The 21,782-nt window shown below is 49.1% G+C and overlaps 1 protein-coding gene across 1 annotated transcript; it reads left to right on the forward strand.

The window, feature by feature from the left end:
* Window positions 1–13,512: 13,512 nt before the first annotated feature.
* PLA2G2F (phospholipase A2 group IIF) lies at window positions 13,513–21,461 on the forward strand. The gene is given in 8 exon segments (XM_067729995.1): window positions 13,513–13,628; window positions 14,515–14,556; window positions 17,027–17,171; window positions 17,174–17,211; window positions 18,364–18,395; window positions 18,623–18,700; window positions 20,994–21,085; window positions 21,087–21,461. Coding segments are annotated over 8 exon segments (918 nt in total).
* The last annotated feature ends 321 nt before the right edge of the window (window positions 21,462–21,782 follow it).

Here is a 21,782-nt window from a genome sequence, read left to right on the forward strand (position 1 = left end):
TTTAAAAAAATATCTTCTATGTTTCTAATTTAACATGCTCAAGCTTTCCTCTATCTTCTTAAACATATAGAATATAGTTATAACAACTGTCGTAATGTCTTTATTTACTAATTCTATCATTTGCATTGTCTCTAGGTCTGTTTCTATTGATTGCTTTTTTTTTTCTTATTACGACTTTTAGGTCACCATTGCTCATTGTTATAGAAAATACTATGGGGAATTCCTTGGTGGTCCAGTGATTAAGACTCCACAGGGGGCACTGGTTTGATCCCTGGTTGGGGAACTAAGATCCTGCATGCCTCCCAGCATAGCCAAAAAAAAAAAAAGAAAAAGAAAAGAAGAGAAGGCACTATGATAATAAAGCTTTGTCTATTTTTAAAAGGGGGTTTCTCTAAAGTAGGTTTCCAGAAGTGAAACTGCTGAATTAGAAGGTTGAAGCGTTCTTAAACTTCTTCCTCTTTCTGAAATTCGTAGGAATTTAGAAACTCCCTTGCTTCTGGTTCCATCAGCAGCATATAATAGTTAGAACTGGTCATTTCCTGAGACTTGCCAGAAAGTCTGTATTTTTACTTTCCTGGAAACAGTGGGGAGAACACTTGGTGATACTATTAGGCCACAGTCCATCAATATCTCCAAGTGGTGGACAGAAAGGAGCAGGAGAGGACTTAGACACTGAAGTGTAAATTCTATTAAGAATAGTTACCATCAGCTGGGGCTCAGAGAGGTTAGGAACCCGCCTAGCATCATACAGCAGGTACGTGGCAGAAATTGGGTTAGAATAGAGGTCTGCCAGAGCTGCCCTTACTACGTGCTAGGCACTGTTCTAAGTAAATGTAAGCAGGTAGTGCCCTAATCCCCATTTTACAGATGAGTCCTTTTACCCAGGGGCTACTTTCTTGCCCTCCCAACATAGATGGAGGTGGAAATGAGAAGAGCTGGCAGAGCCTGGAGACTGCTGCCCCCAGCCTCAGTGCAGAGAAGAAGGTGGACTCCCATCTCCTAAGAGACACCCCCATGGGTTGAGAACATGTCCTTTCAGCCAGTGACCAGCGTCCTCCACTTGATGCAGCCCTCCCTGCAAAGCCCCATTTACTGAAATGATCCCATTGCCTGAATTCCATTCATGATGAAACCTGCCAGAGGGGGTTAGAGATGCAGCTCAGGATTACTGAAGGTTTGCAGGGGAAGAGGAAATTTAAAGAAGCTGGGCTTAACTACAGATTATCATACTAAGTGAAGTAAGTCAGACGGAGAAAGACAAATATATGATATCACTTATATGTGGAATCTAAAAAAGAAGAAAAAGATACAAATGAACTTATTTACAAAACATAAACAGACTCACAGACTTTGAAAACAAACTTATGGTTACCAAAGGGGAAATGTAGGGGGAAGACACAAATTAGGAGTTTGAGAGTAACATATACACACTACTCTATATAAAATAAATAATCAACAAGCACCTACTGTATAGCACAGGGAAATCTACTCAATATTCTGTAATAACATATATGGAAAAGAATCTGAAAAGGAATGGATTTATGTAGAACTGAATCGTTTTGCTGTACACCTGAAAATAACACAACATGGTAAATCAACTCCACTCCAATATAAAATAAAAATTAAATTAAAAAAATAAAAAGAGGAAAACAGGTTAAAAAATAAAGAAGCTGGACTTCCTCAGGGTCTTCTGAACTTCATCTCTGATACCATCTGGCAGGGGGCGAGGAGGGAGGGAGAGATTTGAGATTCCTTTGTTGGGTAGTGACCCACTTTTCTCCCGCTGCACCCAAGCAGAACTAAAGTAAGTGAATTAAACAACCAGAAACCACTCAATGTCTGTCTGCTGCAGAATGGTAGATGGCGTGATTACACCACATCGACAAACCACAGCTACACATAACAACCCGGAAAAATCTCACAAACATAATGCTGAATGAAGAAAGCTGGACACAAAAGAGTACAGGTTGTAAGAGAGATTTATATGACCTTCCCAAATAGTCAAGCTAATTGGCGCTTTTAAAGATCAGGACAGGGGCTTCCCTGGTGGCTCAGTGGTTGAGAGTCCGCCTGCCGATGCAGGGGATGAGGGTTCGTGCCCCGGTCTGGGAGGATCCCACATGCCGTGGAGCGGCTGGGCCCGTGAGCCATGGCCGCTGAGCCTGCGTGTCCGGAGCCTGTGCTCCGCAACGGGAGAGGCCACAACAGTGAGAGGCCTGCGTACCGCAAAACAAAAACAAAAACAAAACAGAAAACAAAACAAACAAACAAAAAAGTCAGGACAGTGGCTACCCATTGAGGGGCATGGTGACTGGAGGGGTTTCTAAGAGGGTTTCGGGGGTGCTGCTGAGACCCTGTCTCTTTGGGTATTGGTTATATTGGTGAGTTCATATTCTGAAAATTCATCTAGCTGTTCACTGTTGTTTCTTTTGGCCACACCATGTGGCACGTGGGATCATAGTTCCCCGACCAGGGATCAAACCCGTACCCCTCCAAGGGAAGTGCAGAGTCTTAACCACTGGGCCAGGGAAGTCCCCAGGCTGTTCACTTTTGATTTGTATATTTTCATGTATATGTTATACATCCATAAATTTGAGTAATAACAATAATAATGAAGATCATGACAGTAAAAGCAAGTGGACTCAAACTTCACTAGGAAGTATTGGCTTGGCCAAAAAGTTCATTCGGGTTCATTTTTCCCGATTGAATTTTTTGGCCAACCCAACACTTCAGATACCCTTCTAGATGATCACATATCCTTCTGGACGATCAGATAATCTTTCTAGATAACGCAATATCCTTCTAGGTGATCCAGTATCCGTCTAGATGATCAGATATCCTTCTAGATGTTCAGACATCCTACCAGATTATGAACAACTGAAGTTGTGTAGTAGAAACAAATTTCTACTTTGATATCAGGCAAATCCGGCTTCGAATTCTAGCTTATTCACGGCATTACTTTGATTACATTACTTCATCTCCCTGAACCTCAGGTTTCCCATCTGAAACTGGGACCAGTCACGCTTCCTCTGAGGCTTGTTGTCATGATTACAGGTAGAACGGTTGGCACACAGTAGGTGGTCAGTAAATGCATGGCACCTGGTGACCCCTCCGCCCAGGAGAAAAGAGTTTAAAGTTCTGACCTCCCCTCACACCTCAGGCCCAGGGACTCTTGCTTCTAAAGGATGGAGTTGGTCACAGAGCAGGGAATTTCCACTTTGACCTCTCAGACAAGTGGCCATAGAATTATTTTCAAAATCACTCAAAATCCCCCTCCAGGCAGCTTCAAGATGGTCATTGCTTGAAGGTTCTCCTTGTTTTCAGACTTGGCCTGGGCCCCTGCTGCCTTCCTCAAGGTCACATCATCCTGGGGGGCAGCAGAGCCTGGGTGTTCAGGAGGTTAGACAGGCCTGGTGTGGATCCTGACTCCCCCTCTGCTTTCTCATCTGTTAAGTGGGCTGGAGGAACATGAGAATGTCCAGCTATCAGAGTTCTTGTGAGGATTCGGAGACATGGGGCACGGACGGTGCTTGTTGCAAACGGCAGGTGTGGGTGGGGCCTGGTACCACTTTGCACAAGTTGAATTGGGTGCAGGTGGTTTGACCTGCCTCAGGAGTTGGGGGGTGTGACTGTGGACCCCAAGAGATTTGTCTGGTGGCTTTGGCCGGAGCCCTGTGGAGAGAGCTCTGCAGAAACTCCAGGCGTAGTTTCTGCAGAAACTCTGGTCACTGGGAGGGGCTCTGCAGGGCACAGGGGACAGAGGGGTGCAAACGTGGTGCAGGATGGGTGTGGCTCTGAGGCTGGAGGGTAGGGAGACCCCACTGGGCCCCTGAAGGCCTACAGCTTTGGGGTGCTGAGGCCTCCAGGAACAGCTGTGGAGGTGGGTTTGGGGAGCAGAGCAGAAGACTGAGAGCCTGGGGTTCCCAAGGCTACCTTGGAGACTCCCAGAAATAGCGGCAAGATTTTACTTCGTGGGGACTTAGGGAGGGGCTGACTTATGTGGGCCAGACAAGAGGCCAGAGGCATTTCTTACTGTTAATCTGATTCCCCCAGGGGCCCACAGCCTCTTGAGAGATGGAGTATTTCCTGCCATATCAGAAAACAAAGGATGTCAATGTCATCAGCGATTGCAGCCCCCCAGCGTGAGCCGGTGAACCCTGAGAAAACTCAGGAAGGGAAGACTGCCTGCCATCTAGCAGCCATCAGACTGCAGCCACTCACTACAACGAGCCCTGAGGAACCTCAGGATATGAAAACACAGGATACTGGCCTCAGATAGCTGAGGTGCATATCAAAGGAATGATTTCAGTGAGCCCAGACTCTTGCATCTTCCCATACATAGAAAAAATGCTAATTCCTTAACTTGGGATATCTGGTTTTTTTAATTCACAATAATCTTTTGATCTTCCTGACTACCTGCGCTTTGTTGCAAAACTCCTATGTATTCTAGCTCCCCACCTCCGGGGAGCAGTTCTCTCAGGGTTACTTGAGATGCTGCTTCCAGGGCTTGAAGTCCTAAAAATTCCCACAGAATGAAACAGGACTCTCAACTTTTAGGCTGTGAATGTTTTTTTTTAAGTCGACACTCTTGAGACCTGGTGGAAGGGTATACCCAAGAGACACACCATTCACTCCATAGGAAATAGCAATGTTTTGCCTTTTACATGAGGTCTTTGATCTCACCATGTGTATGGTGGGTATCATCTGTCCCATTTGCGGATGGGGTTAGTGGGGCTCTGAAGGATCAAGCCACTTCTCAGGCAGAGCACCGGCCAGACCCAGTCTCCTCACTTTCAAGTCTGATTCTTTTCCAGTGGGGCATCGCCATGGGCTATATGCACAATGGGTGGTGTTATGGGCTGAACGTGTCCTCCCACCCTGTAAAATGTATATGTTGAAGTCCTAGGCCCCAGTATCCTATTTGGAGATAGGGTTTTTAAAGAGGTAATTAAGTTAAAATGAGGTCATTAGAGTGGGTCCTATTCTAAAATGACTTGTGTCCTTATAAGAAGAAGAGATTGAGACATAGACAGGTACAGAGGGACAAAACCATGTGAAGACACAGGGAGAAGATGGCCAGCTGCAAGCCGAGGAGAAAGACACAGGGAGAAGATGGCCAGCTGCAAGGCCTCAGAAGGAACCAACCCTACTGATACCTTGATCTCCGACTTCCAGATTCTAGAACTGTGAGAAAACAAAATTCTCTTGTTTAAGCCCCACACTCTGTGGTGTCTTGTTATGGCAGCCTGATCAAGCCAACACAGTTGTTAAGAGAGCCCAGAAATAATAATGGATGCATAGGCAGGCTTCCTGGAGGAGGTGAGCAGCTGCTAGTCATTGCCCTCTTTCTTCTGCTTGGTCCTCTTCCCCTCCCCACAATGTCCACATGCACCGTGCCTGCAGTAGAGACCTGGTCTGAGGGACTGGCCTGGTCCTCAGACTGCTGCCTGTAACCAGGCTTTCCCTGACTCACAAGGCTGAGCCCAGCTTGTTGCCTCAGTTTCCGCCTCCATAAAATGGGAATAATGTCCTTTGAAGCCTCCCTCTTCCAGGGTCAACTGCTTAATGATTAGGAATTATTTGGCGATATAGTCATTATATATGTGTGTGTATATATAAAACATTTTTGTTATAAATGTAGAAGCAGTATATGTTTCTTAACTTTTTGTTTCTTTGAAAGTCAACTTTATTGAGGTACAATTTCCACAAAATTTGGTATAGCCAGTCTTTTTAATTTCCGGATCTCCAATAAGTATGTAGTAGAATCTTGTGTGGTGTTCATTTTCATTTCCCTAATGACTGATGGTGCAGAGCATCTTTCTCCATGCTAATTTGTCAATCAATATCTTCTTTGGTGAAGAGTCTGTTCAAATCTTTTGCTCATTTTTAAAAATTGAGTGGTTTGTTTTCCTATTATTGAGTTTTGAGAGTTCTTATATATATTCTGCATACAAGTCCTTTATCAGATGTGTGATTTGCAAATATTTTCTTCTGGTCTGTGATGTGTCTTTCTGTTATCTCAGTAGAGTCTTTAGAAAAAGCAGAAGTTTCATTTTCCTGAAGCCCAATTTATTGTAGGCTTCATACCTTCTATATTCTCTTCTGTATATCATGCTTTTGGTGTTGTACCAAGAAATCTGCGTAATCCAAGGTCACAAAGATTTTCTGCTACGCTTTCTTCTAGAAATTTTATACGCTTAGGTTTTACATCTAGGTCTATGATTCATTTTTTAAAAAAAGATTTTTAAAAAGTTTTGGTAGAATATACACAACGTAATATTTACCATCTTAACTACTTTTCACACTGTCGTGCAACCATCACCACCATCCAGCTGCAGGATTCCTTTCCTCTTTGCAAAACTAAAACTCTGTACCCACTAAACAAGAACTCCTAATCTCGCCCTCCCCCTCCCCTCCTCCCTGGCAACACCATTCTTTCTGTCTCTGAATTCGACTCTCTAAGTACCTCATACGAATGGAATCATGCAGTATACGTCCTTTTCTAACTGACTTATTTTACTTAACACATGCCCTCAAGGTTCATCCAAATGGCATGTGTCGAAATTTCCTTCCTTTTTAAAACTGAATAATATGATCCATTAAAAGAATAGCTTGGGGCTTCCCTGGTGGCGCAGTGGTTGAGAGTCTGCCTGACAATGCAGGGGACATGGGTTCGAGCCCTGGTCTGGGAGGATCCCACATGCCGCGGAGCAATTAGGCCCGTGAGCCACAACTACTGAGCCTGCGCGTCTGGAACCTGTGCTCCACAACAAGAGAGGCCGCGATAGTGAGAGGCCCATACATCGCGATAAAGAGTGACCCCCGCTTGCCGCAACTAGAGAAAGCCCTCGCACAGAAACAAAGACCCAACACAGCCAAAAAAAAAAAAAATAGAATAGCTTTACAGAAATATAATTTGCATATCACATCATTCATTTGAGTGTATAATTTGATTTTTTTTGGTATATTCACCGTTATGCAACCATCACCACAATCTAATTTTAGAACATTTTCAACATCCCCCAAAGAAACCCTCCCCATTAACAGTTACCAACCTCCTCTACCCCACACTCCCTCCCCCAAGCCCCAGGCAAGCAGTAATCTGCTTTCCGTCTCTACAGAGTTGCCTAGTCTGGAATTTCATATAAAGGAAATCATATAATATGTGGCCTTTTGTGGCTGGCTTCTTTCATTTAACATAATGTTTTTGAGGTTCATCAATGTTATAGTTCGTATCAATATTTTATTCCTTTTAATTGTTGAATAATGTTCCATTGTATAGATATTCCACCTTTCATGTATCTATTTATCAATTGATGGACATTTGTTTTTCCCTGCTTTTTAGTTATTATGAATGATCCTGCTATGAACATCCGTGTGCAAATTTTTGTGTGGGTGTATGTTGTCATTTCTCTTGGGTACATACCTATATACCATATATATAGCCATCCTAGTGGGTGTGAAGTGGTAACTCATTATGGTTTTGATTTGTGTTTCCCTAATGACTAATGATGTTGAGCAACTTTTCATGTGCTTGCTGGTCATTTGTTTATCTTCTTTGGAGAAATGTCTATTCAAATCCTTCGCCTATTTTTAAATTGGGTTGTTATCTTTATTGTTGAGTTATAAGAATTCTGGACCCAAGTCCCTTAACAGACATATGATTTGCACATATTTTATCCTATTCTGTGGGCTGTCTTTTTATTTTCTTAGTGGTATTGTTTGCAGTACAAAATTTTTTATTTCGATGAAGTTCAATTATTTATTTATTTATCACTTGTGCTTTTTTTGTAGTATCTAAGAAACAATTGCCTAACCCAAGGTCAAAAGATCTACTCTTATTTTTTCTTCTAAGTTTCTTCTGAGTTTTATAGTTTTAAGCCTTACAGTTAAATCTATCATCCATTTTGAGTTAACTTCTGTGTATGGTGTGGGGAAGGAAACCAGTTTCATTCTTTTGCATGTGGATATCTAACTGTTTCAGCACCATTCAGCACTTCAGGTCTTTTTGAAGACCTCTTTCCCTATTGAATTATCTTGGCACCCTTGTTGAACTGTGATCCATTCTGGTTAATTTTTGAATATGGTGAGATGTATGGATGAAATTATCTTTTTGCCCTCCCTCCCTCCCTTCCTTCCTTCCTTCCTTCCTTCCTTCCTTCCTTCCTTCCTTCCTTCCTTCCTTCCTCTCTTTTCTTCATATTGATAGTCAATTGTTCCAGCACCATTGTTGAAAATCCTCCACCAGGGCTTCCCTGGTGGCGTGGTGGTTAAGAATTGCCTGCCAATGCAGGGGACACAGGTTTGAGCCCTGGTCCGGGAAGATCCCACATGATGCAGAGCAACTAATCCCGTGCTCCACAACTACTGAGCCTGCACTCTAGAGCCCACAAGCCACAACGACTGAGCCCGCGTGCCACAACTACTGAAGCTCGCGTGCCTAGAGCCTGTGCTCCGCAACAAGAGAGGTTACTGCAATGAGAAGCCCGCACACAGCAACGAAGAGTAGCCCCCACTCTCCACAACTAGAGAAAGCCCGCATGCAGCAATGACGACCCCATGCAGCCAAAAATAAATAAAAGAAACAAAAAGAAAGAAAATTCTCCACGGGATTGCCTTTGCACCTGTGTCAAAAATAAATTTTCCATAAATGTATAGGTCTAATTCTGGATCATCTATTCTGTTCCATTGATCTATTTGTCTATCTTTATACCAATCTACACTGTCTTGATTAAAGTAACTTTATAAGCCTTAAAATCAGGTAGTATAAATCCTGCAACTTTGTTCTTCTTTTCAAAGTTGATTTGATATTCTAGGTCCTTTGCATTTCCATATGAATTTTAGTATCAGCTTGTCAATTTCTACAAGAAAGGTCTATTAGGATTTTGAATGAGAGGGCATTGACTTTAGAGAGCAAATCGGGAGAATTGGCATCTTAACAATATTCAGTCTTCCGATTCATAAACATGGTCTTTCTTGATTTCTCTGGGCATTGTTTCATAGTTTTCAATGCACAAGTCTTCCATATATTTTGTCAGATTTATCCCTAAATATTTCATATTTTTGGATATTATTGTTAAAGTATTTTTTTCAATTTCATTTTCCAGTTGTTTATTGCTAGTAAATAGAAGTACGATTTTCTTGTATTTTCATCTTATATCCTTCTCCCTTGCTACTAAACTCAGTTATTAGTTCTAGCAGTTTTTTTGTAGATTCTACAGGATATTTTTTTTTACATGGACTATCATGTTTATGCCAATAGAGACAATCTTACTTCTTTTCCAATCTGAATGCCTTTCATTTCTTTTCTTGCCCTAGTGAACGGCCTAAAACCAACAGTAAAACATTGAATAGAAGTAGTGAGAGTGGAGATTCTTGTCTTGTTCCTAATCTTAGATGGAAAAGTAATCAGCCTTTCCCCATTAAGTACGATGGTAGCTGCAGGGTTTTTTTTGTAGATGCCCTTTTTCAAGCTGAGGAAGTTCCCTTCTATCTCAGTTTTCTGACAGTATTTTTCAAAAGTCAGGGACAGATGTCAGATTTTGTCAAATGGATGGGTTTTTTTGAATTTATTAAGGGGTTTTCTTTTTTAGTCTGTTAATAGGGTCTTTTTAGTCTGTTAATCATTGATTGATTTTTTTAGTATAAAACCAAACTTTCATTCCTCACTTGATCATTTTGTATTTTCCTTTTTATATCTTGTTGGACTCTGTTTGCTAACATTTTATTAAGAATTTTTACATCTATGTTCATGAGAGATATTTGTCTGTAGTTTTATTTTCTTGTAATGTCTTTATCTGGTTTTGGTGTCAGAAGAATAGTGGCTTAATAGTATGAATTGGGAAGTATTTCCTCCACTTAAATTTTCTAGAAGAATTTGTGTAGAATTGTGTCCTCCCAAAATTCATATGTTGAAGCTAACCCCCATTATCTCAGAATGTGACTGTATTTGGAGATAGGGTTTTAATTGAGTTTAAATGCGGCCATTAGGGTGGTCCCTAATCCAATCTGACTGGTTTTTATGAGAAGAGGAAATGTGGACACACAAAGAGACAGCAGGGATGTGCATGCACAGAGGAAAGACCATGTGTGGAGCCGTCTGCAACCCAAGAAGAGGAGCCTCAGAATGAACCCAACCCTGCCGACACTTCGGTCTTGGACTTCTAGCCTCCAGAAGCGTGAAAAAGTGAATTTCTGTCGTTTAAGCTACCCCGTCTATGGTCTTTGTAATGGCACCCCTAGCAGTCTGATACAATTAGTATTATTTCTTCCTTAAGTATTTGGTTACATTCACCTGTGAAGTCATCTAGACCTGGGGTTTATTTATGAAAAGGTATTAAACTGCATGTTCAATTTGTTTAATAGAGGTAAGGGTTATTTCCAGTTGAGTGAATTCATGTTTTTCAAGGAAAGTGACTGTTTCATCTTAGTCATTGAATATACTGCCTTACATTCATTTTAACACAAAAAAATGACAGACAGTAAAACCACCAGTTATTCTACTGTCTAAAAATAACCACGGCTAATGTTTTGCTGTATATCTTCCAGATAATTTTTATGCATGTGCCCATCCACCCCTCAACAACCGCCCCCCCTTTTGTTTTTAGTTTCCAACAGTCTTTTTTTTTTAATTGGGGTATATTTGCTTGACAATGTTGTGCCCACCCCGCTTTTCTTTTGTTTGTTTTACAGAATTGCCATTACCTTTAATATCCAGGTTTTTTGTATCGTTAAATCTTTGAAAACATAATTATGGATGGATGGTTAATCATTTGCTTAACTAATTCCCTGACTTAACGTGCTTCTGATGGAGGAGCGTCTAAAGAACGCCACAGTCAGCATCCTCTTTCATTGGTCTCTGGGAGCTACTCAGGTTTATATCTTGGTTTATAGTCCCAGAAGTGGAATTACTGGGTCGACCAGTCTATTGTTGACTTTAGATATTGAGCACTCTGCGATTGGGGGAGGAGGGGGGATGGAGGCGGAGGGAGGGGGAGGGAGGGGGAGGGAGCGCCCATCCTCCCCTCAAGGCACCAAGCCCAAAACCAACGCAGCCAGTGGGAGTGTGTGATGAGAAAATGGCACAGGACTATGCAGAGACTCTCAGGGCCTCCTCCACTGCTCCCCCCCCAACCCCAGCCATGGCCTCCTTGGCATAGATCTAAGTGCCTCCTGGTTACCTGCATGTTGGCGGCTGTATCATCAGTATGCGGACTGGACTGGGCCTTACTTCTTGGTTCTTCCTCCTTTGGAGTGAGTTATTAACAGGTATCTGCAAAAATCAAAGCGAGTACTGAACTGTGCAGGCAAGTGAAGGCAGAGACCAGCCTTACCCTTCCATCTCCACGCTCTGTTCTCAGGGAGCTCACAGTCTGATGCGGCAGATGCAGCCCCTGTCCCAGGAGAACCCCTGGCTTTTTTGGAGGAAATGATAGTCCCCTGTTCTCCAGGATCCCTGGTTTGAGTGCAATGTCAAGACCCACAGACCGAAACACATACAGGTGCCTACAAAAGACTGTATAAGCAAGCGCAGGTCAACACCTTCCACGCAGGGATGTGTGATTGGACGCAGGGGGGCTTTTCTAGGATAACTTCCTGGGAAAGAGAAGGGCCTGGACCCGCAGAGAGGAGGTTGGGCAAGGGAAGGGTGAGGGCTGGGAGAACGGGGAAATGACACGTGGGATTGGCCAGCCAGTTGGTTTGGTAGAGCCAGAAGTGCAAGCTGGAAAAGCTGGGGGTAGGAAGGGAAATGCTGGTGGGGGAGAGGGGCGGTTCCCGTCTGTTCTTTGCCAGCAAGTTTGGGACCATTGGGAGGGAAGGGCCAATGGAGACGATTTGGAGTTTTCACTTCCAATGCTACTCTTCTTCCCCCCTCCCTTTTTCCCCTCCCATCATCTCAGTTCACCTCAAGGCTGGAAAACAGGCCTCTGTTTGGTAACAAAGAGGTCTTTATCTGAGCACCTGCCGCATGCCCCCGCAGCACACAACACCTGTAATCTGTTATTATCTGCGAGCAGAATCCTTGCTCGGTGATGCCCGGTTATACACATCTTACAGCTGAGAACACAGAGGCCAGGGAAGGGAGCTATCCTCCCAGGATCTCAGAGTCAAGAAGTCAGGGTGCTGGGATCGGAGTCCCTGTCTGTGCAACGGTCCCCACTGCCAGGGGCTCCCAGGGCTCCAGCCTCCCTCTGTTCCTCCCTGCCCCATCTTTCCCCCACACATGCCACTCCCAAAAAGAGGCAAATGGCACTGACCCCCAGGCCACCAGGATCTCAACCAGAGGTGACTGGGCCCCCAGGGCACATTTGGCATGTCTGGAGATAACTTTGTTGTCACAAGTGGGGGTGCGGGGGGGAGGGAGGAGGAGAGGAGCATGGGGAGGGGTCACTACCAGGTCCAGTGGTGGAGGTTAGGGATGCTGCCCAGCCCCCTAGGATGCCTAGGGCGGTCCCCACCGGAGAGGTGTCGGGTCACATGACAGCGGTGGTGGCACAGAGTAGCCCAGATCTGCAGGCTCGCCCTTCCGGATGTGAGCTGGGGGCTTCCTGCTGGACGCGTGTGCCCGTGCCCCTCCAGTCTTAGCCAGAGGTGGGCACCAGCAGCTTGCAGATGTGGGTAGGCAGTTCTCTGCCGATTCTGGACTAAAGCCCTTCCAGATGTGAAGGGATGGCTTACAGATGTGCGCATATCCACACGGAGGGCCTTCCGGGCAGAGCCTCTCCTTGACTCAAACTTGCTTGGTCTCCTTGAACTCTTCTTCTCTAGGCCTCAACTTCTGGGCTTCCGTGTTCATCTAGGCGTTGTCCAGTTTTAGCATGCCATCTGCTAGGTCACTTCAGCCAGGATCCCTCATCCTTGATATCTGATGGGGTTCCTCAGCCCCCCGCCCCCACCAGCCCCAGGTGATGTCTGGTCACCCTGCCTCCCTTCAGCAAGAATCCTATTAGGTGGGTTTAGCCAGAATCTCCCCAACCCTGATGTTTCCTCCTGGGAATTTCCCATCCTCTGACCCCCACGCTGTTGCCTTGGCTACAAATTCCCACTTTTCTTTGTTCTCTTTGGAGTTGAATCCAATCTCTTTCCCTCACCGCAAGACCCCATCATAGCAGTCCCTACGCTATACAATGGCCCCCTTGAATAATTAGTCTGCCTTGCTGTCCTTTAACAAGTGTCACTGGATAATTTTTTCCTCCTTTTCAGATGGGAAGAGAGAGAACTTTGGGCTAATTTCCTTTCAGATGCCTGGGGAAGGGCCACCTCCTCTTCACGCCCCGCAGGCCCGAGCACCCTGGAGTGGGCGTTACCCGGCAGCTGTGGGCAGGGCCGTGGGGGGAGGTGGAACGTCCTTTTTCTAGGCCATGTGTCACCTGCATCCTGCCCTGGGGCATTGCCCCGGCACTACTCTGCCACTGCAACAACGAGAAGCTGGGGCCTGCTCCCCGGAGACTTCGGGGTGGATCGTGGCTCTCCTTGAGAGCCCTATGTTCCTGGCCCCCCAGAACCCGGAACATGGCAGATGGGGCTCAGGCCAACCCCAGAGAGTTCAGGAAGAAGGGGCTGGTTAGACACCCCTCTGGGTGGAGGGGCCCGAGCCTCAGGGCCTCTTCTCCTTTGAGAAACTCCAGGTACATGCCTGCTTCCCTGGGATGGAGCCCTCCTTGGAGAGCAGCAGGGATGAGGGTGGGGAACTGGCTCCTAGAATCCATTTCTTCAGAAAGGAGAGCTCTGAGTCTCTGATGGTGGCTGAGCTATGTCATGGCCTTTTTAGCACTACAAGGGCCTTTGGGATCATCTAGCTAATCCTTATGGGCACTTGAGGCCCAGAGAGACTAAGGGATCTATGGATGGTCACACAGCATTTTGGAAGTAGAGCTGCAGCTAGAACCCAGGGACCCAGGTCTCCTGGCTCCGGGAGCAAGAGGCAGCCAGCAGGTTGGGTCACGTGACTCCCTGGCGTGCATATGGAAAGGGGTTGGTTCTGATCTGTGACAAGGTCCAACTCCATGAGACAGGAGCTCCCTGTCTTGGAAGCTGATTCTTGCTCAGAGTGGGAGGGAAGGAGGCTCCTGGTGCCTGTGGGCTCTGCCATCCTGGGGTCTGTCCCAGGAGGTGGGAGGTGCTCAGATCTTCCTGGAGGAGCTAATCACAAGGCAAGGGCAGCAGGAAATGGGGCATCAAGAGATGGCGTTGGGCTTCCCTGGTGGCGCAGTGGTTGAGGGTCAGCCTGCCGATGCAGGGGACGTGGGTTCGTGCCCCGGTCCGGGAAGATCCCACATGCCGCGGAGCAGCTGGGCCCGTGAGCCATGGCTGCTGAGCCTGCGCATCCGGAGCCTGTGCTCCGCAGCGGGAGAGGCCACAACAGTGAGAGACCCACGTACTGCAAAAAAAAAACAACAAAAAAAGAGATGGCGTTGACCACACCTGTAACGAGGTCCAGGAGGGAGCCACAGGCCAGGAACCCCACACAGGGGGAAGGGACGGACCCAAGACCAGGGTTTCTTCCTCTCTCAGGTCCTACCTGGGGATGAAGACGTTCATCACCATCGCATCCTGGCCAGCTGAGGTGACTGAAGGTGCTGGGAAACTCCTCCTTCCCCGACACCCACAGCCTTTCTGCTGTGACTCACCCACAGGCCACAGGACCTCAGGCCTGCCACTGGGTCTCTGCTTCCTGGCTCCGCCCCTGCCTGGCTTCATCCCTTCTCTGGGGCTCTTTACTCCTCCAGGCACCTGTAAACACACCCGGGCGGCCGGCATTTACTATTTACGGGCCTCAAGGATGCAGGGCCCACAGCTGAACAAGCATCGTAAAGTGGCGGTGGTGGCTTGGCGTCAGGGCACTTAGGGACACCAGGGTGCTTGTGTACATAGGAAAACGTGTTTGTGTACGTGTGTACATGCAGAGCTGGTGAGCTTGCGTGCAGATAGCCGCATGTATCTATGTGTGTGTTGGTGTGTCTGAGCACGTGGTGATGTCTATGTGTGTAACACACATCAGGATGTTGTGTAAGTGTGTGTTCACAGTGGCGTGTGTGTCTCTAGAGCGTGTATGTGAAAGTAGGCTGTACACATCTTCACACGGCAGGTGTGTAGCAGTGTCTGGGTGTGAGATGTACCGGAAGACATGGAGCAGGTCTGGGGGCCTTCTTCCTTCTTCTTTCTGGGGGGCCCCACCCCCCGGCCAGCTGAGGCTCCTGACACACAGGCAGGCGTCCTGGTGGCAGTTGCCCTGTGTAGGCGGAAGATGGGCTGAATGTCCCACCGGCTTTCTGTCCCCCTGTTCAGCATTCCCTGAACCCAGCCAGGTTTGAGACGAAGGAAGAAAATATCAGAAACGAGATAAGGTTAAATGTGGCCAGACGTGAGAAACAGTTGGTTGAATTCAGGCGAAGTGACTTGTTATTTAGAACGTAACCCCTCGAGTTCAGCCGGGCCCAGGGGCCTGGGACAGAGGCTGCAGCCTGAGTGAATGCAGGTTTTGTTTCTTCCACTCGGAGTGGAACGTGCACGTGGCCGCTCTGGGTGCTGTGTGTGTGTGAGAGTGGGAGTGCGTGTGCATGTGTACGGGCATGGGGGGTGAGTGTGGGTCTGCTTGTGGGACTGTATGAGTGTGGGAGGTATAGGGGAAGGGCAGGCCTGGCTCAGGGGCACAACAATCCCTGGGAGGGGGCACCATGGGGGGAGCGAGGGTCTGGTGCGTGCCAGGCCCCGAGAGCGGGCCTGCCCGATCTCTGGGAGCTGGGATTGTTATTCCCATTTTGCAGATGGGAAAACAGAGCCCCAGGGAGCTTTAGTTCTGAACCTGCCTCTGTCTGACTCCAAAGTCTGTGCTCTTCTCACTGAGGCATGTGGAGGTGGTGAGTCCCTTGTCATCACTAGCGATGTTGGACAACCACGTCTCCAGAAACAAGTAATTTCGGTCTTTGGGTTTCCATCAAGTCTCCGTTTCTGAAATTCTTAGCTTCCTCCCTCTCCCAGTACATTTCCTCTTTCAGGCCGTGGAGCTGGATGGGGGATGTGGAGAGAGTTAGGATTAGGCTGAACTGGGTGCCTAGCCCCGGGCACAGATGGAGGAGCCCGGGTTGGGGAGGCATCCCAGCTCTGGGGCACACAAACTTGGGTTCAGGTCTGGGCTCTGCCACTTCCAGGCTGCATGACCTGGGCAAAGCTTCACCTTTCTGAGCCTCAGTTTGCTCATCCATAAAATGGGATGACAGCGGCCCTCCAGCCTGTGTGGGTGGTGGCCTCAACCAGGTAAGGACCCAAATGCCAGGCTTGGTGTTGACTCAGCAGTGAGCCAGCACATCTGGGAGCCCAGGAGGCAGGGAAGCAGGGGAGGGGAGAATATGTCCCTGGGGTGAGCTGCCTGAGGATGCCGGGAAGCTGATTTTGCTGGTGTAGGAAAGGTTGTTGCACTACCTGTGAGACAAGGACAAAGGGGAAGAAATATATACGTGTGTGTGTGTGTGTGTGTGTGTGTGTGTGTGTGTGTGTGTTCATTGAATGATGCACTGGCCCCAGGGCCATGTGGGGACGCTGAGTCCCTGCTGGGAGCTGAGGAGCCAGGCCAAGCCAGAGGGGCCCAGAATCGTGTTCAGAAGAGCATGTGGCATTTGTGAAGCCCCTTAGAGTATATAAGGCACTGGGCTCTCACTGGCTGGGTCCAAATTCTGCTTCACCTCTTTTCAACCATGTCTTCCTGGGGAAGTTACTATACGCTCTGGGTCTCAGTCTCCTCATCTGTAAAATGGGGATAATATCAGCACTCTATAGGGCTGCAGGGAGCCCTTGATGAGTTAATGCATGTAAGGGGCATAGGACAGTGCCTGGCAAATGCTATTATTATATTCTCAGGGCCAAAGGGCTCAGTGTAAGGATTGTGTAACGCACCATACCGGCTGCTTTGAAGATTGCACCCTCCTCCTGCTCTGCTCTCCCTCTCCTGCTCCCTCTGTCCCTTCCCCTTTCCCCAGCCCTGGGGTGTTGGAAGGACAGCCAGTCAAACAGGAGAGGCCACGCACAGGGCAGGGAACTCACAGCACCCCCTGGGTTCTCGCGCAGTCCTGCCCACGGCCCACAGCAGCCTGCTCAACCTCAGGTCCATGGTGGAAGCCAACACAGGGAGGAACGCCATCTTGTCCTTCGTGGGCTACGGCTGCTACTGCGGGAGGTGGGGGGGCGTGGCCTGCCCATGGGTGAGGTGTACTGGTAGGTCCTGGAGAGTCTGGTCTGCTGGAACCGGGCAGGGACAGTAAAGGTCAGACTGTCTCCATCTCTGAGAGGTGGGAGACGCCCCTTCCCCCAAGGAGGAGGCTTGTTTGATGAGTTAGTGGCCAGAAGCCTGACCTTTGACCCGTGTCCTCCTCAACCATCTTGGATATTTTCTTTTCTTTTCTTTCATTTTTTTTTAAAGTGTATAACATTGTGGGTTTTCTTTTTTTAATTCTATCATTGGCATGTTTATTTTATTTTTATTTCTTTTGGCCGCGAGGCTTGTGGCATCTCAGTTCCCCAACCAGGGATTGAACCTGGGCCCTCGGCAGTGAAAGTGCTGCGTCCTAACCACTGGACCGCCAGGGAAGTCCCATCTTGGACACTTTCCATTGTCCCTTTCCAAGGTCTTGGGCTTGGAGGCATTTGAACTTCCGTTCTCACCGGAAGGCGCCTTTGACCTGTCTCCAAATACACATGAGAGCAAAAGTCACACAGCTTATACTTGACAAAGGCAAGGGCTGTGACCACGGCCCCTCAGACTGGAGGCTCAGGTGGACAGGACTGTGCTTCCTCCATCAGACCGGGAGTTCCTGGAAGCCATGGCTTATCCTTTGCTCCTGTCTCCCCCCGAAGCACCAAGTCTGGTATCAGCAGAGGCTTCATAAATGCACGTTGACTAATTACCTGCCCTCCACTAGAGGGGGTGGGACAGCCACACCACATTTGCTTCCTGTCCCCCATCCCCAAGCCCCACTTAACTCTCCAGGCCTTTGTGTCTCCCTGGCCATCGTGCACAGCCAGGTATAGCCCCTGCATCTAGCCGGTCTCTTCCTACTTTGACTTCACTCAGGCCCCTCCCTCCCACCCTGACCCCTCCTGCAGCTGCAGCCAGGGCTCCAGGGGGTCGGGGGGAAAGCTAGGGCTCTGGGCGGAGGGCAAAGGGAGGGGATCGCAGACAAGAACCTGGGGCACTGGCCTGGTTCTGCCCGGCTGTGTGACTTAAGGCCAGTAACTGCCCTCTCTGGGCCTCAGTCTGAAGGTCTGACTCGTGAGGGACAGGAACAGATGATCATGATAGAGGTCACTGCCGGTGGGAGAGGGGCCAAGCCTGGCTATGCCTGCCTGCTCTCCTTTCCCCGCCCCTACGTGCTGCCATGTCCACGACTGCTGCTACCAGGAGCTCTTTAAATTTTTTTTTTTTTCCTCTCTGCGGTACGCGGGCCTCTCACCGCTGCGGCCTCCCCTGCCGCGGAGCACAGGCTCCGGACGCGCACGCCCAGCGGCCACGGCCCACGGGCCCAGCTGCTCCGCGGCATGTGGGATCCTCCCGGACCGGGGCACGAACCTGCATCCCCTGCATCAGCAGGCGGACTCTCAACCACTGCGCCACCAGGGAAGCCCCAGAAGCTCTTTGACCTGGGCTGCCACACCTATGTGGACCATTACGACTACACTATCGAGAACAACACTAACATTGTCTGCAGTGAGTCCCTCTCCCACCATCGCCCCTTCCCCTCACGGAAGTGTGTACTGCCAGCCCCCTCAGCCTGTGCTAGGGCCGTGGGCCAGGTTACCAGATGAAATACAGGATGCCCAGTTAAATTCAAATTTCAGATAAACAATGAAAGATGTTTTTATGTAAGTATATCCTAAATACTTTAGTTTTATACTAAAAACTAAATGTTAGCATAAAATTAGTAAGTATTAGTATGAAATGAAGAATTAGCATAAGTATATCCCATGCAATATTGGGGATATACTTATACTAAAATATTTATTGTCTGAAATTCAGATTTAACCAGGTACCTTGTTTTTCGTTTGCTTGTTTGTTTGCCGAATCTAATAACTCTGGCTGTGGCCCTGGCACATCTCCCTGATGTGCTCGGAGCCCCCGGGCCTGAACTGGCCCCCAGGTGCCCCAGTCCCTGAGATTCCTAAGCTTCGGAGAGCTTAGGGAGTGATCCTGATTCAGTGGGTCGGGTCTTGGTGGGGTCCAGGACTCTCTGTTTTTAATCAGATCCTCAGATGATCCTGAAACTTTGTGTCAGGCTGGCATGGGAGTCAGGGGACCTGGGTTGGAACCCATGTTCTCCCAGCATGTATGGCCCTGGGCAGGGTCTTTCCCCACCTGGCCTCAGTCTCCCCATGGGCACATTGAGGGGTTTGGATCTGAGCAGACCCATTCCCTTCTAGTTCTGTCATTGGGACCCCAGCAGATGACGTGGCCCCATCCTAGACACCCAGGGTTTCTGGGGATTCGAGGTGCCGGAGCCAGGCCTGGCAGGTTCCCTCCTTTACCATGGACGCATTCCCCACCTGAGGGGCGCAGCATCAAAGCTGATGGCCCAGGTGTCCCTGCCCAGCCCCTGCTAGTGCCCCACCCTGGGGTAACAGGTGCCCCTGGCCCAGCCCCGTGGGCAGCCCTGGGCTCCCTTTGTCTCCTTATCTTCACCAGGCTGTGTGTCATCCCTTACTAAGAGCTCACAAGCAATGCCAGCTTTGCAAAGATACTCAAGACTCCTGTTCTCTGGGAAGGAGTCTGGTGGGGAACTGGGCACATCTGGGGACCCTCGGCAGCCCAGGGCTGTCTGGTCCTCATATTCTGCTGTTCAGATGTGTGGTGGAGGGTCTGGCTTGAGAGAGGAGTTCATTAAGCAGTTCATGGAGAGGAATTTCCCTCCTCAACCCCCAAGACAATGGACTAACCCAAGCAGTGGTTTTCACACTGGGTTCTGGGGATTTCTGGGGTCATCAGGTCAACTGCTGTGAGAGCTAGTGGGGGGTCGGTTATCCCCGGATCGGTGGTCCAGCTGCCTCTTTAATGTATTTTGTAGCTCTAGTGGCTTCTCTTTCAGCTGTTTAAAAAAAATTTTTTTATTCTTTTTTATTTTGGCCGCACTGGGTCTTTGCTGCGGCATGCGGGCCCCTCTAGTTGCAGCTCTCGGGCTCAGTTGCAGAATGAGAGATCTTAGTTCTCCAACCAGGGATCGAACCCGGGCCCCCCCTGCATTGGGAACACAGAGTCTTAACCACTGGACCCCCAGGGAAGTTCCCTCTTTCGGCTGTTTGATATATTAGTCTTTGGCCAAGAGTTTCATGTCAGAGAAGGTATTCTGCTGATGGAGAGTTTGCAAGTTTGCAAACAATTGGGCTAGTGGGTGGTTCTCGAGAGGTGTTCCCCGAACCTGCAGCATCAACAGCACTTGTTAGAAGAAGCTCTACGGGTGGGGTTGGGCAGCCTTGGTTTTCAGGAGCCCTCCAGCTGATTCTAATGCGCACCTAAGGCTGAGAACTATGGGGTAGATGATTTCTGAAGGCCCATAACAACTACGACAGCATTTGCTCCCTGGGACGCACTGAGCTAAGCTCTTTATAAGTGTTTTTCTCACTCCGTCCTCACCACGAACTCCCTCCAGGGTGGGTGTGCTGTGATTCTGTGCTTGAGAGAGGCCTGCGATGGTAGAAAGTAACTGGGCTGGGGGGTGAGTTCCTGACGCCTGATTTCCGTCCCAGCTCTGCCTTGGGTTTGCTGGATGACTTAGACAAACGCACCCTTTCCTGGGCCTCAGTTTCCCCCTGTTGACATTGTTCTGTTGGGCTTCAGGGGTTCTCTGTTTCCCATGCACCAGGGGCACCTGGAGGGCTGTGAATACAGAGGCTGGGCCCCGAGTGTCTGAGCCTGCAGGCCTGGGGTGGGCCCGCTGACGGTGCTGGTGCTGTTGGCCCGAGACCCCCTTCCGAGGTCCACTGTGACCTCAGAGTCTGTGTCCCCACAGGCGAGCTCAACCAGACAGAGTGTGACCAGCAGACGTGCGAGTGTGACAAGAGCGTGGTCCTGCGCTTCCAGAAGCAGACGTACAGGGAGGAAGGAGCGTGGCAACTACCTCAACACCTACCGCCAGAGCCCCACGCCCAACTGCAGCATCTACGGGCCACGCCCTCCGCCCCTCCCTAGCGCCCTCTGGGGGCTGACAGAGAGGAGGGTTGGAGGTTCCGGTCCTGGGGACCAGCCAGATGGAGCAGGTGGAGGTGGGGGCGGGTCGGGGGCCCCTGGGCTGCCCTCCTCGGAGCCCTCCAGCAAGACCGGCCCCAGAGGACTCAGAAAGGCCGGGGCCCTGGCCACCTGGCTCCTCCAGCCCAGACCTGGGTGTGGCTTCATCCTGGACGTGGCAGGGGGCATGTGCCCTGTTGGGGTCTCTCCCGAGTGTGGAAGGCAAGACCTACGAAAGACTGGGGGCCTCTGAGGGAGGGGGGCCTCTCACTGGCACTAGCTTGACGTCCTCAGCCAGGCCCTCAAGGCTGGGGCCCGGAGTCTTCGAGAGCCAGACCTGGGGCGGCCAACATGGGCCCAGAGCTTGGCGTGTCCTAGGACCAGGTTCCCAGGCAGACAGAGCGCTGGTCACAGGCCTGGTTCTGGGGCCCCTCGGCTGCTCCCAGGGGATGACTCAGGGTGAGCCCTGCTTTGGGAGCCTTGCAGCCCTCCAAAGCCCCTTTGGCAGGTGGCCCCATCCTGGCCTTTGTCAAAGTAGCACATGAGTCCCAGCCCAGACCACAGGATGGTCACG

The sequence above is a fragment of the Pseudorca crassidens genome, chromosome 2 (assembly GCF_039906515.1).
Source record: "Pseudorca crassidens isolate mPseCra1 chromosome 2, mPseCra1.hap1, whole genome shotgun sequence".
NCBI classification, from domain to species: Eukaryota; Metazoa; Chordata; class Mammalia; order Artiodactyla; family Delphinidae; genus Pseudorca; species Pseudorca crassidens.